Source organism: Heterodontus francisci, chromosome 33, assembly GCF_036365525.1.
Source record: "Heterodontus francisci isolate sHetFra1 chromosome 33, sHetFra1.hap1, whole genome shotgun sequence".
NCBI lineage: Eukaryota > Metazoa > Chordata > Chondrichthyes > Heterodontiformes > Heterodontidae > Heterodontus > Heterodontus francisci.
In genome coordinates, this window is record NC_090403.1 from 20,170,127 (window position 1) to 20,184,189 (window position 14,063).

Consider the following 14,063-nt stretch of genomic DNA (forward strand, 5'->3'; position numbering starts at 1 on the left):
CCATTGTATTACGATACTACTCAATAGCAAGAAATTAAGAACATATGAAACAGAAGCAGGAGTAGGCCATTTGGCCTTTCAAGCCTGCTCCACCATTCAATGCCATTATGTTTGATCTTCTACCTCAACTCCATCTTCTTGCCCGATCCCCACATCTCTTAATTCCCTTAGTATCCAAAAATCTAGTAATCGCTGTCTTGAATATACTCAACAACTGAGCATCCATGCTCTCTGGGGCAGGGAATTCCAAAGATTCACAACCCTTTGAATGCAGAAATTTCTCATCTCTGTCCTAAATGGCTGACCCCTTATTCTGAGACTGTGACCCCAAGTTCTAGGTTCCCCAGCCCGGGGAAACATTTACTCAGCATTTACCCTGTCAAGCCCCTTAAGAACTTTGTATGTTGCAATTAGATCACCTTTCATTCTTCTAAACTCTAGGGAATATATTCCTAGTCTACTGAATCTTTCCTCATAGGACAATCCCCTCATCCAAGGAATCAGTTTAGTGAATTATTTCTTAATGCCAAAGGGATCAAGGGATATGGCGGAGCAGGCCCAAAGGGCCGAAAGGCCTACTCCTGCTCCTATTTTCTATGAACCTTTGTTACACTCCCTCTAAGGCAAATATATCCTTCCTTAGGAAGGAGACCAAAACTGTTGCATTAAGATTTCTTCACTCTTATAGTCCAATCCCTTTGTAATAAAGGCTAATAAACCACTTGCTTTCCTAATTTATTTATTTATACAGCACTTATACAGGCCCTTCGGCCCACCGAGTCTGTGCCGACCATCAACCACCCGTTTATACTAATCCTACATTAATGCCATATTCCCTACCACATTCCCTCAATTCTCCTACCACCTACCTACACTTGGGGCAATTTACAATGGCCAATTTACCTATCAACCTGCAAGTCTTTGGCTTGCTTGCTGTACTTGCATGTTACATTCCTGTGACTTGTGTACAAACAGAAAAGTTCTGAAATAAAAGCAAAAGACTGCAGATGCTGGAAATCTGAAATAAAAACAGAAAATGCGAGAAATGCTTAGCAGGTCTGGCAGCATCTGTGGAGAGAGAAACAGATTTCACATTTTAGGTCGATGACTTTTCAATCAATGCAGTTTCTGTTTTTATCCTAAGTTGTCCTCTCTGATTTGCTCATCTTCTCAGACAGTTCTGGTTGAGACTGTGATGAGGGAATCATGGATTATGTATTCTAGTGCATTATTACTATGGCTCACACTTAGAGTCATAGAGTTATACAGCACAGAAACAGGCCCTTCGGCCCATCATGTCTGTGCAGGCCATCAAACACCTATCTACTCGAATCCCATTTTCCAGCACTTGGCCCGTAACCTTGTATGCCATGGCGTTTCAAGGGCTCACCTAAATACCTCTTAAATGTTGCGAGGGATCCTGCCTCTACCACCCCTTCAGGCAGTGTATTCCAGATTCCAACCACCCTCTGGGTGAAAAAGGTTTTTGTCAAATCCCCTCTAAACCTCCTGCCCCTTACCTTAAATCTATGCCCCCTGGTTATTGACACCTCCGCTAAGGGAAGAAGTTTCTTCCTATCTATGCCCTTCATAATTTTGTATACCTCAATCAGGTCCCCCCTCAGCCTTCTCTGCTCTAAGGAAAACAACCCTAGCCTATCCAGTCTCTTTGCACAGCTGAAATGCTCCAGCCAAGGCAACATCCTGGTGAATCTTCTGTGCACCCTCTCCAGTGCAATCACATCCTTCCTATAGAGTGGCGACCAGAACCGTACACAGTACTCCAGTTGTGGCCGAAGTAGCGTTTTATACAGCTCCATCATAATCACCCTGCTAAAGTCCATAATGAACAGTATCTGGGGAAAGGGTGGACTATGGATATTACTGGACTTCTGATTTTCCCTTTCTTGATAACAAAAATCAATTGAAAACCTTCAGCATCTCCACATTGAGAGATATAAATAGGAAAAAATAGTCTTTTATCAGCAAAACCTGACTGTTCTGTCTAAAACCGGACAGATGACAACCATAATTAATACACCAGCACCCTATACTACTAGGATGATCCCATGCATTATCCATCCTAAAATCTAATTATATTTTATGAATATTTCTTTGATCATTGAACAAGCAGGTAAGCTGAAAAAAATCATACTCGGGAATATAATGTGAGTAAATACGAACAACTTTACTGATGCTCAGTCTCTGTTAGGAACTAGTGGCTGTTTCTGTCTCGAGATAATGCATGATTACCCCCATTCCTTCTCAATTTGCTTCATGACATCCACGGATTTGCTAATGAAAACAAATGGAAGGCCTGTTTTTCTGAGAAATGTCAGAAAGTTTATAAGTTATGAAATGTACAGTGCAGTATTTTACCAACAGCTGCTTTTTATTTTATTTCAAACTGGCGGTAATGTCCCAAGGCATGTGCTATTTTGTCATCATTTTGTTAAACATGAATTATATGTAATGCATTAACCCCTTCCACTACTGCCAAACAGTCACATTCATCAACAAAGTACAGACACAGAAAACTAGTAAAAACTGACCAAGCATTTCAAAAAAAGCTGACATGACTAAAGATAGCTGAGAATTCAAGAATGGCCTTAACTGTAAGCCTTTGAGATGGAAAAACACAATTACACCAGGTTTTGTAACTTTATCTGTAAGTACAGTCTACTCTTAATTCAAAGTTCCTTAATTCAAAAATTATCTAAAATTCATTTTTAACATTAAATTCCCAATTTGCTGCATATTTATGTTGCTTAATTGAAATTATTTGATAATTCAATATTTTTATTGCAAAAAAACTTGGAATTATCAGGAATAGACTATGTGTCCAACAGAACTCACTTCTTTTAGAGGAAAAAATCATGAAGGGTGGAAATGCAAGTACTGAAGGTGCAAAATTGGTACTGCAGTTCCAAGGGAGGCTGGGGATGTTTCCTAGAAATATTTATCTTTTTCCATTGAAAATGAAGCATTCTAGTTCATTTTAATACCCCAACATAGATAAGTTTCTTTATCTTAAAGAAAGAGAATTTGAATTTCCAGCAGACCATGAAGACCATACTCAAATGTTACTCTGCCACATCTAACTCTACCTAGCTCAGCAACAATCTACCACACTCTACTCCCAATCCTTGCGGTGGCAATCTCCTCCCCTCCAACCCTCCCAGGTTAATTGGCACACTTCACCCCCTTTCAGTTTGAGCTAATACTCCATCTACCCCTTCCCTAGGTGATATTCTGCCTCCTCACATCCTCTCAGTTAATACTGAGGCACTCCTTCCTCCTTCACCTCAAATGCTGCTCACAGCTTCTCATCTCTTTCCCTCAAAAAATTCTGTTCCCAGCATTTGCCTCCCCTGCTACCCCCTCTTTTAAAAAAAATCATTCATGGGATGTGGGCATTGCTAGCGGGGCCAGCATTTATTGCCCATCCCTAATTGCCCTCAAGAAGGTGTTGGTGAGCCACCTTCTTGAACCACTGCAGTCTGTGTGGTGAAAATACTGCCACAGTGCTATTAGGTAGGGAGTTCCGGGATTTTGACTCAGCGACAATGAAGGAACAGCAATATATTTCCAAATCAGGATAGTGTGTGACTTGGAGGGAAACACGGAGGTGCCTGTCCTTCTAGGTGGCAGAGGTCATGGGTTTGGAAGGTGCTGACAAAGGAGCCTTGGCAAGTTTCTGGAGTGTATCTTCTCGATGGTACTGCAGCCATGGTGCACCAGAATGTTTGAGGTAATGGACGGGGTGCCAATCAAGTGAGATGCTTTGTCCTGGATGGTGTAGAGCTCCTTGAGTGTTGTTGGAGTTGCACTCATCCAGGCAAGTGGAGAATATTCCATCACATGCCTGACTTGTGCTGTAAGATGAGGGAAAGGCTTTGGGGAGTCAGGAGGTGAGTTACTTGTGCAGAATACCCAGCCTCTGACCTGTTCTTGTAGCCACAGTATTTATGTGACTGGTCCAATTAAGTTTCTGGTCAATGGTGACCCCCAGAATGCTGATGGTGGGGGATTGGCGATGGTAATGCTGTTGAATGTCAAAGGGAGGTGGTTAGACTCTGTTATTGGAGATGGTCATTGCTTCATACTTGTGTGGTGTGAATGTTACTTCCTATTTATCAGTCCAAGCCTGAATGTTGTCCACGTCTTGCTGCACACGGACGTTATGAAGATTTGCGAATGGAACTGAACACTGTACAATCATCAGCAAACATCCTCACACCTGATCTTATGATGGAGAGATCTATTTTGCCATCTAATTTCATGTTCCTTCTCTTTCTCCTTAATTACCATCTATTTCTCACCCATAGCACCTCTTCTGTCGGGAGCGCTATTGTGAAAGGCACTTGATTTTGACTGCAGCATTTTGTTCTTGCAAGAGTCCCCGTTTACAACAGTAGAGCCTGTGACCACTAACGGGACTGTAGTTGGAGTGGATCTGAAACAAATGCTGACATGCACAGTGGCTCACAAAGCAACGGTCTGTCATATGTTCCCAAGGAAATTCACATGTAACTGATCTAGGCTTACTTTACATTGATATCAATACACACAAATTTCCTTGATCGTTTGCTCTGAATCAGAGACAGATCTGCCGAAACTCTCGGCTGCTCATTTACATAGCTCCACCCAGATGTAAAAGACTAGTTCATGTGAGTTTCCCACTTTTCTGGAATTTACTAAGAAAACTGAGACTTACTCGATATTTAACAAAAGTGCAGTCAGTTTTTTGGAGTAAGGCGCCATGGCATAAAACAGTGGCCCACTTGCTATTAACATAATTGGTCGCATGGCATTTGTGTTTGCTTTAATGATGATTTTCATCTTCTGGTGTAAACAAACGAGCTTGGCAGGAAATTTTGGCATTAAGTTCCCATCAGCAAGATCGGCATAAATTACTCTAATTTTGGCACAAATAGAACTGTGGAAATTTTGGGTATTATGTCCTGTTTATTACATGTTGCACTAGTCATAACCAGGTCGGTAGCTGCTTGATGAAAAAAGGGTAAGCTTGTCATATATTTTCCTGTTTCTGAAAGCTCATTGGTTTTTAAAAACTAGCCTTGCACATGAACCCAATATTCTTTGCCGCAGGAACAGCTGACTGCCTGGAGGTGACCTTCATTCTGTAGATATATTGCCTCAGGTTCACTCACCCACAGAATTAAAAAAGAATGGACATCTTACTTGAACTGTATTTTTACATGATTTAATTAATACAAGGCAATGGTGTGAATTTCTATTAGCTCTTACCCTGCTGAATAAATAGGAACACCATATAGTTAATACTAATACATGCTAACAATTCTGTTTTAAATATATTAGATGGCTAGGAATTGAAAACTAAATATACAGTCCTAAAGGCATTTTGCTCAAACTCATTCACAATGATGATAGGATCGAAACATATTTAAAGACCTCAAGCATAATTGTAGTTGAGACAGCTTCGATAAATACAGTGAGGAATGCAACAAAGCCCATTTCTTTTTTGCTATGTTTGTTTTATATTTTTCATCCCTTTTTTGTAGGTATTCCCACTGCCCTGGACTCCAACTTTGAATCACCTCTCCTTGCTTGTGTGGCACGTTCTGTTGACAGCACGACTGAGAACAGGGGCTGCATTTTTGCCACGATATGGAGGGCGAGTATGAAGGTGGGTGGGGGTGGAAATTTGTGTCGGCATCAGCCCGCCCCAAAGGCCATTTTTTCAGAGGACGGATCGGGGTCGGCAAGGCTACCTGCTGCAAACGGTGGGTAGACAATCAAGGGGCAATCAGAGGCCGCCTGGAATTTACGAGTAAGCCTGCAAGCACCCCAAGGTGTCAGAAACTAGGCCAGCTGCCTGAAGTGACCTCCCGGTAGCAGACTAGGGGACCAGCGCTGCAGGCAAGCTTTGAGGTCGTCCCCACCTGCCTGGCGTCAGCTGCAGGCTGCCCTGTGGAGCAGCTCCCTCCTCACAATGGTGGCTCGGCTGTTAATTCATAGAATTATAGAATGGTTACAGCATTTGGCCCGTTGTGTCTGTGCCAGCTCCCTTCAAGTGCAACTCACCTTATCCCATACCCCTGCTTTTTCCCTGCAGCCCTGCAATTTTTTTTTCAGATAATTACCTGGTTCTCTTTTGAAGGCCTTAATTGAATCTCCCTCCACCACACCAATTTTTCCATTTTTTATTTTGAAAGTTTAAAAAGTTGGAGAGAGGGCACCCTCTTTTTTCCTTACCTGAACTGCAGGCTTCATCCCCTTCCAAGCTGGAGGGTGTCCTCATGGTCCTCCAGCTTCAAGAGCCCACCCGATGTCCTTAATTGGATGGCAAGCCCTCTGGTCACTAATTGGCCAACTTAGGGAAAATCACTGCTAGGTGACTGTTTCCCACGCAGTGTGGGGTCGTGACCCCCATTTGACCCCAAACTTAGAGTCCTGACCCAAAGGCCAAAATCATGCCCCAGGAATCGCAGGTACACTCTGCATTCTACTGCTCTGTGGCACGGCACATGCATGCTTCGGCACATGGCCTATTACACTTCAAACCTTCCATTGCAAGGTGCTCTCTTACTTCAAGTTATTGTTGAATTAACACCTATTCATTCAGGAACAGTAAGACTTACTGCACAGTTCTGTGGTTGATAGAAATTTGAAGCCACTAACAGCTCTTCTGTTGAATTTCATTTTATTTCTAAATGTGCCAGTAGCGATCAAACATCTACTGTAGTCAAAAGCTTCCCATCAATGTAGAGAAAAATAGGCACCCTTTCAAACCTAATTAATCCTTTATTTGGGCATGAATATGTGTTTTTATCTGAGTAATACATTTAGATGGAGGAAGAGTGAAAGCAGGGCACGAGTGAAGGAGAGGAAGGGGATGGAGTGAAGGAGAGGGGAAAGTGAAGAGCTGGCAAAAGATAGACGAGTTCCTGAGCAGAACACAAAGGAATAGATTTTGCCAGAATGAATCTTTGTTTCCAACTCCCACGCACACATGCATAAAAAGAAAGCTAACATTTATTACTAGGTACATACGTTTTGGTGATGCACGCGGACTATCAGACGCAATCTGTCTCATTCGAGAACCATGGCAGCTGAGTGCAACCAGTCTTGAGATGATGGCTGTTTTCCCAAATCCAATATTGGCTATGATCACTACTCCTCTGTTCACACTGGGGTTACCACATTTTAGTTGTGTATCTATCTCATGGAAGAGCCAGTCCCGTCCAATGAACACTGAGTCAGTGGTGATGCTGGGTACTTCAAATAGAAGTGGCTTCAAGGAGATGTCTGGAGGTCTGTATGGTGCAAAGCGTACTGTGGGAACAATAAAAGAGCCATAGTCAAATTATTCTCAATAATTCAAAAACAGAAAAAACAACAACATCATTTTGAAAGGAAAAATTGACCAGAGACTTGGCAGTGTCAAAATCAGAAAAAGTGAAGAGGTAATGAACGATTGGGTGATCGCTTTGTTGAACACCTTCATTCAGTCTGCAAGCATGACCCCAATTTTCCAGTTGCTTGTCAATTTAATTCTCTGCCCCACTCCCACTCTGACCTCAGCCTCCTACACTCTTCCAATGAAGCACAATGGAAGCTTGAGGAGGAGCACCTGATCTTTTGATTAGGCACTTTACAGCCTTCCAGACTCAACACTTAGTTCAACAATCTCAGGTCATAACCATTGCTCTCATTTTTTCAGAGAGCAGGCACTGATAATGGCTTTGCTGTTGCCATTTATACCTCCTTTAGACCCATCTTTTGCTTTGTTACTTGTCCCATTACCATCCCCTTTTGCTTTGCACCATCATCGCATTTGTCATTTAATCAATCACATACCTTCCCTTTTGTTCTTTCCTTTACACTTAACCTTTTCCTGCCTCTGTACTTGATTAAACATTGCTACAAATCTAACTTTATCCACTTCTGATGAAAGATCATTGACCTGAAAAGTCTCTCCCCACATACTGCCTGACCTGCTTGAGTATTTCTGGCATTTTCTGTTTTTATTGCAGATTTCCATCAGTATTTTGCTCTTGTGCAGGATTTTCTTGCCTCACTCCACAATGATTATCGTGTTACTATCACAACATTGCCTAGTACTACTACAATTACCAGAGAAATTACAAGCAAAGCTTAAAAATAATCAGAAATTCCTATCAGCTCCGCATATAATTGCTCCAAAAATACCTTTTGTGAAAAGGCAGAACCTTGCTGCAAACTCCCCGAACTAACTTTCCTTCATAACCTGCAAAAAGCTTCAAAACAATCTGCATAGAAGCTCAAATCTTACATCAAACCCAACTAGAACTGCAAGAGTCAGAGTCTGACACCAAAAATAAAATACCTGACCTGGAGTACCTGATATATTCCAATTCCCAGCATTAAATTTTCTCAATTGCTCTTCCCATAAAATTGCACAAAAGCTCATGAAATTTTGGAAATTCACATCACAAGACCCTGCATCCCTGCCTGGAAAAATCTATTCCACTTCACATCAGCACTTTGACAGGTGAGCAGTTTACTCCTTTAATTTGAAATCCAAACAGTGTAAATTTCCTCTACAAATAATTTTTCCACCTTTTCAACAGAAAATCCAGAGGGGCAAAATGCAAAATGAAGAGACAGATGATGAGTTTTTTTTTTTAGCACATAGCAATTTTCTTACATGGCACAGCAGCCTTAAACTATTCAAGAAAACAGCATCCTTCAAGGATTAATCATCAATGCTTACTCTTTGATGCATTCTATTACTGATTTAAATTTTCATGCTTCCTTTCTAAACGATAGGTAATATGATTAACTAGTTTGGTCATCAATCAGCTCAATATCAGATTGATATCAACAGTCGTAGAATATCACGCTACTCTGCAATTTCCCCAAACCACTCTTCATTTCCACGATCAGACTACATGGAATTTACAGCTCAGAAACAGGCCATTCAGCCCAAATCAGCCAGTGCTTATGCTTTACAGGAGCCTTCTCCTAACCCTATCAGCATAACTTAGATGGAAGATTAAAGATTCCTATCATGCGGCTGCAGAACTCCTAATCAGACCCTTGAGATCATGAAACAATGGCCTGGATGTAGATATTGATATTTGTTTTGTTTTTACTACCACACGAAAGAATAAACATAACATTCTATTCCTTTCTCCCTCAGGTACTTATCTAGCTTCATCTTAAATGCATCTATGTTATTTGCCTCAATTACTCCTTACTGGAATAAGCTCCATAATCTAATCACTCGCTAGGTAAAGATGTTTCTCCTGAATTCCTTGTTGGCGTTATTCGTCACCATCTTGGATTATGGCCCCTAGTTTTCAACTCCATCACAAACATCTTTTTTCATAGGCTGCTGTTCTAGTGCCAAATGTCACCCAGAAGCCTCATTCTCAGAGATACTTGTCAGAACAGAATAACGTTCAATAGACATTTCACAACCTCCCTACTGGCAGTCAGATTTGTATCAGTGCACAAATGATTGCTTTTGTCAAAGAATTTTTCTCTTGATGATATGTTACCTTCTCCACCTGCAGGAGCACTGTTTGGGGTTGGAGTACAGTTCCATGGACTGTGGGCACCGTCCGATACACCGCCTCATCTGGCAGCTGTTCAGAAGTGAGTGTTGACAGCAAGTGTCTGCAGTTCAGTCAACCACAGGGGCACCACAACCAAGATCAAACAAGATATGCTGGAAATACTCGGCAGGTCTGGCAGCATCTGTGAAGAGAGAAGCAGAGTTAATGTTTCAGGTCTGAAACGTTAACTCTGCTTCTCTCTCCACAGATGCTGCCAGACCTGCCGAGTATTTCCAGCATTTCTTGTTTGTGTTTCAGATTTCCAGCATCTGTAGTATTTTGCTTTTATTACAACCAAAATTAATCCTGTTATCAGCAAATGTACACACTTGAACTTTCTGAAAGGAATTATCAGATACAGCAAGGTACTTTGACTGAATTTCTCCTCCCTAACTCTGGGACATTGAGGATATTTGCAGCATTTCTACTGCTGGTCCAGATGAGATCAGCCAATTCACCAGACCCACAGACGAAGGATTGAACTTGAGGACTTTTCTGTTCTGCACAGTCCAGTCACATACTCGGTAGCAGATATACCAACTGAGAAGGGGAGGCCTACTCTATATTTTTATGTTATACCACATCCATAAACAGTGTTCTAGGCCCAACCATCTTCAGATGCTCCATCAATGGCCTTCCCTCCATCATAAGTTCAGAAGTGGGCATGTTCGCTGCTGATTTTTTTTAAATTCATTGATGGGATGTGGGCGTCGCTGGCCAGGCCAGCATTTATTGCCCATCCCTAATTGCCCTTGAGAAGGTGGTGGTGAGCTGCCTTCTTGAACCGCTGCAGTCCATGTGGGGTAGGTACACCCACCGTGCTGTTAGGAAAGGAGTTCCAGGATTTTGATCCAGTGACAGTGAAGGAACAGCGATATAGTTCCAAGTCAGGATGGTGTATGACTTGGAGGGGAACTTGCAGGTGATGGTGTTCCCATGCATTTGCTGCCCTTGTCCTTCTAGTTGGTAGAGGTCGCGGGTTTGGAAGGTGCTGTCTAAGGAGCCTTGGTGCGATGCTGCAGTGCATCTTGTAGATGGTGCACACTGCTGCCACTGTGCATTGGTAGTGGAGGGAGTGAATGTTTGTAGATGGGATGCCAATCAAGCGGGCTGCTTTGTCCTGGATGGTGTCGAGCTTCTTGAGTGTTGTTGGAGGTGCACCCATCCAGGCAAGTGGAGAGTATTCCATCACACTCCTGACTTGTGCCTTGGAGATGGTGGACAGGCTTTGGGGAGTCAGGTGGTGAGTTACTCGCCTCAGGATTCCTAGCCTCTGACCTGCTCTCATAGCCATGGTATTTATATGGCTACTCCAGTTCAGTTTCTGGTCAATGGTAGCCCCTAGGATGTTGATAGTGGGGGATTCAGCAATGGTAATGCCGTTGAATGTCAAGGGAAGATGGTTAGATTCTCTCTTGTTGGAAATGGTCATTGCCTGGCACTTGTGTGGTGCGAATGTAACTTGCCACTTATCAGCCCAAGCCTGGATATTGTCCAAGTCTTGCTGCATTTTTACACGGACTGCTTCAGTATCTGAGGAGCCACGAATGCTGCTGAATATTGTGCAATCATCAGGGACCATCCCCACTTCTGACCTTATGACTAAAAGGTCATTGATGAAGCAACTGAAGATGGTTGGGCCTAGGACACTACCCTGAGGAACTCCTGCAGTGATCTCCTGGAGCTCAGATGATTGACCTCCAACAACCACAACCTATCTTCCTTTGCGCTAGGTATGACTCCAACCAGCGGAGGGTTTGTCCCCTGGTTCCCTTTGACCTCAGTTTTGCTAGGGCTCCTTGATGCCATACTCGGTCAAATGCTGCCTTGATGTCAAGGGCAGTCACTCTCACTTCATCTCTCGAGTTCAGTTTTTTGTCCATGTTTGAACCAAGGCTGTAATGAGGTCAGGAGCTGAGTGGCCCTGGCAGAACCCAAACTGAGCGTCACTGAGTAGGTTATTGCTAAGCAAGTGCTGCTTGATGGCACTGTTGATGACACCTTCCATCACTTTACTGATGATTGAGAGTAGACTGATGGGGCGGTAATTGGCCGGGTTGGACTTGTCCTGCTTGTTGTGTACAGGACATACCTGGGCAATTTTCTACATTGCAGGGTAGATGCCAGTGTTGTAACTGTATTGGAACAGCTTGGCTAGGGGCGCGGCAAGTTCTGGAGCACAGGTTCAGGTGATTGCACAATGTTCAGTACCATTGTGACTCCTCAGATACTGAAGCAGCCTGTCCGGATGTAGCAAGACCTGGACAACATCCAGGCTTGGGCTGATAAGTGCCAAGTAACATTCATGCCACACAAGTGCCAGGCAATGACCATCTCCAACAAGAGAGAATCTAACCATCTCCCCTTGACATTCAATGGCATTACCATCGCTGAATTCCCCCACTATCAACATCCTGAGGGTTACCATTGACCAGAAACTGCACTGCACTAGCCATATAAATACTGTGGCTACAAAAGGAGGTCAGAGACTAGAAATTCTGTGGCGAGTAACTCACCGCCTGACTCCCCAAAGCCTGCCCACTGGCTACAAGGCACAAGTCAGGAGTGTGATGGAATACTCTCCACTTGCCTGGATGGGTGCAGCTCCAACACTCAAGAAGCTCAACACCATCCAGAATAAAACAGCCCGCTTGATTAGCATCCATCCACTATCTTCAACATTCACTCCCTTCAGCACTGATGCCAGTGGCAGCAGTGTGTACCATGTACAAGAGGCACTGAAGCAACTTACCAAGGCTCCTTTAACAGCACCTTCCAAACCTGCGACCTCTACCACCTAGAAGGACAAGAGCAGGAGATGCATTGAACACCACCACCTGCAAGTTCCCCTCCAAGTCACACACCATCCTGACTTGGAACTATATCGCTGTTCCTTCACTGTCGTTGGGTCTAAATCCTGGAACTCCTTTCCTAACAGCGGGTGTACCTACACCACAAGGACTGCAGAGGTTCAAGAAGGTGGTTTACCACCATCTTCTCAAGGGCAACTAGGGATAGGTAATAAATGTTGGCCTAGCCAGCGACGTACATATGTTATGAATGAATTAAAAAAATTATTTCATCTCCCAATTCTGTGGCATACAGAATACTTGACAACCACCATCTTTGGATAAACTTCTGATGGCTTTTAATGCAGGTATGCATTTGATTCATGAAGATATTGGTGAACAGTCACCAGACAATCATTTTAGATATGTCTCATTGACACATTTCATTAAGCTGTATAATTAACCTTTACCATAGCAGTCTAACTTTATGACAAGGCTGTGTTTGCTGACAACGCAACTACTAGGTGCGCAAATGCAGCCTCATCGACTGAAATGTCACTGTCTGCGATGTCTCAGGCAGCTGCCAGTAATAAAAATGGTGCTGCTCAATTTGACACAACGGAACGAATTGAACCCAAACCCCATCACCCCTCAATGGCTGCGATCGCCACCTGCATAGCCACACCCCCCCCCCAACCCCAACGGCATCCTGCTCATTCCCGCGATCACCGCTTCTCTTGCCCACTCCCTCCTGTGATCACTGCGTTCAGTTTCCCACTCGCCACTTCATCCCATCACCCCTGCCTGCTCGCCGCTTCATCCCACTGCTCCTGACTGCTTGCTGCTCCATCCCGCCGATCTCTCCTGCGCCAGTCTTCCTGCCATTCCCTCCCGCTGCTGACTCGCTGCCTGGAGAAGCAGCGGGGATGGAGTGAGAGTGGTGCAAGGAGAGTGGGGAGGGGTGGATGAAGAGGTGAGGCAGGAAACATGCGACAAGTAGTCGGGGACATGGGATGGAGTGGCGAGCAGTCGGGAGTGGGGGCGAGCAGTCGAGCATGGGAGGGAGCGGTGAAGGTAAGTGACGATCGCGGGAGGGGGCAGGAAGCTGAATGCGGTGATCGTGGGGAAGAGAAGCAGCGATTGCGGAAGGGAGCAGGAAAGAGAAGTGGCGATTAGGACGGTGAATGCGGCAGGGAGTGGGAAAGAAAAGTGGTGATTGAGGCAATGATTGTGGGAGGCAGCGGGGTACTGTTGGGGTGATGGAGGCGGTGACCGTGGCCACAGAGGGGCAAGGCAACACTTGGACATCATTACGTCTGACGTCATTATGTGGTGGCGTTGCCACGCGCATTCATGGACTCGTACTGGCAAGCTAGCAAATGTTCGGATGTACTGATGAAATAGGAGGGTCATCCTGGAGAAGCAGACTATACATCTGCTGAAAGAGTACGCCTGAGAGATGTTTTTGACCCAAAATTAGTCACACTCCTGGGTAGGATGGGATAGGATTCATTTGGAAAATGCACAGCTTTAATCTATAACGGAGCTGTCCAGTGAAGCAAGATTTCAGGTTTAGTCCTTCATCTTGTTGAAATGGTTGATCTCATCTGGGACTCTAGTAGGGGTGCAGTTTAAAAACTAACCCTTTCCCTCAGGTCCGGAGTAAATAGTTCTGTGGTTGTATCTA

At 44.0% G+C, this 14,063-nt stretch overlaps 1 protein-coding gene across 16 annotated transcripts in view; it reads right to left on the minus strand.

Moving 5' to 3' along the window:
- Positions 1-14,063, minus strand: part of tanc2a (tetratricopeptide repeat, ankyrin repeat and coiled-coil containing 2a) — a 1,142,739-nt gene that overhangs the window by 231,578 nt on the left and 897,098 nt on the right. For all 16 annotated transcript variants that reach the window (XR_010969054.1, XM_068013145.1, XM_068013151.1 and 13 more), the window contains one exon: positions 7,039-7,320. Coding sequence is in view for 15 of the 16 variants with exons in the window: in XM_068013145.1 (XP_067869246.1) it covers positions 7,039-7,320 (282 nt within the window). In the remaining variant the exon portion in view is untranslated. The remainder of the gene's footprint in view (positions 1-7,038; positions 7,321-14,063) is intronic.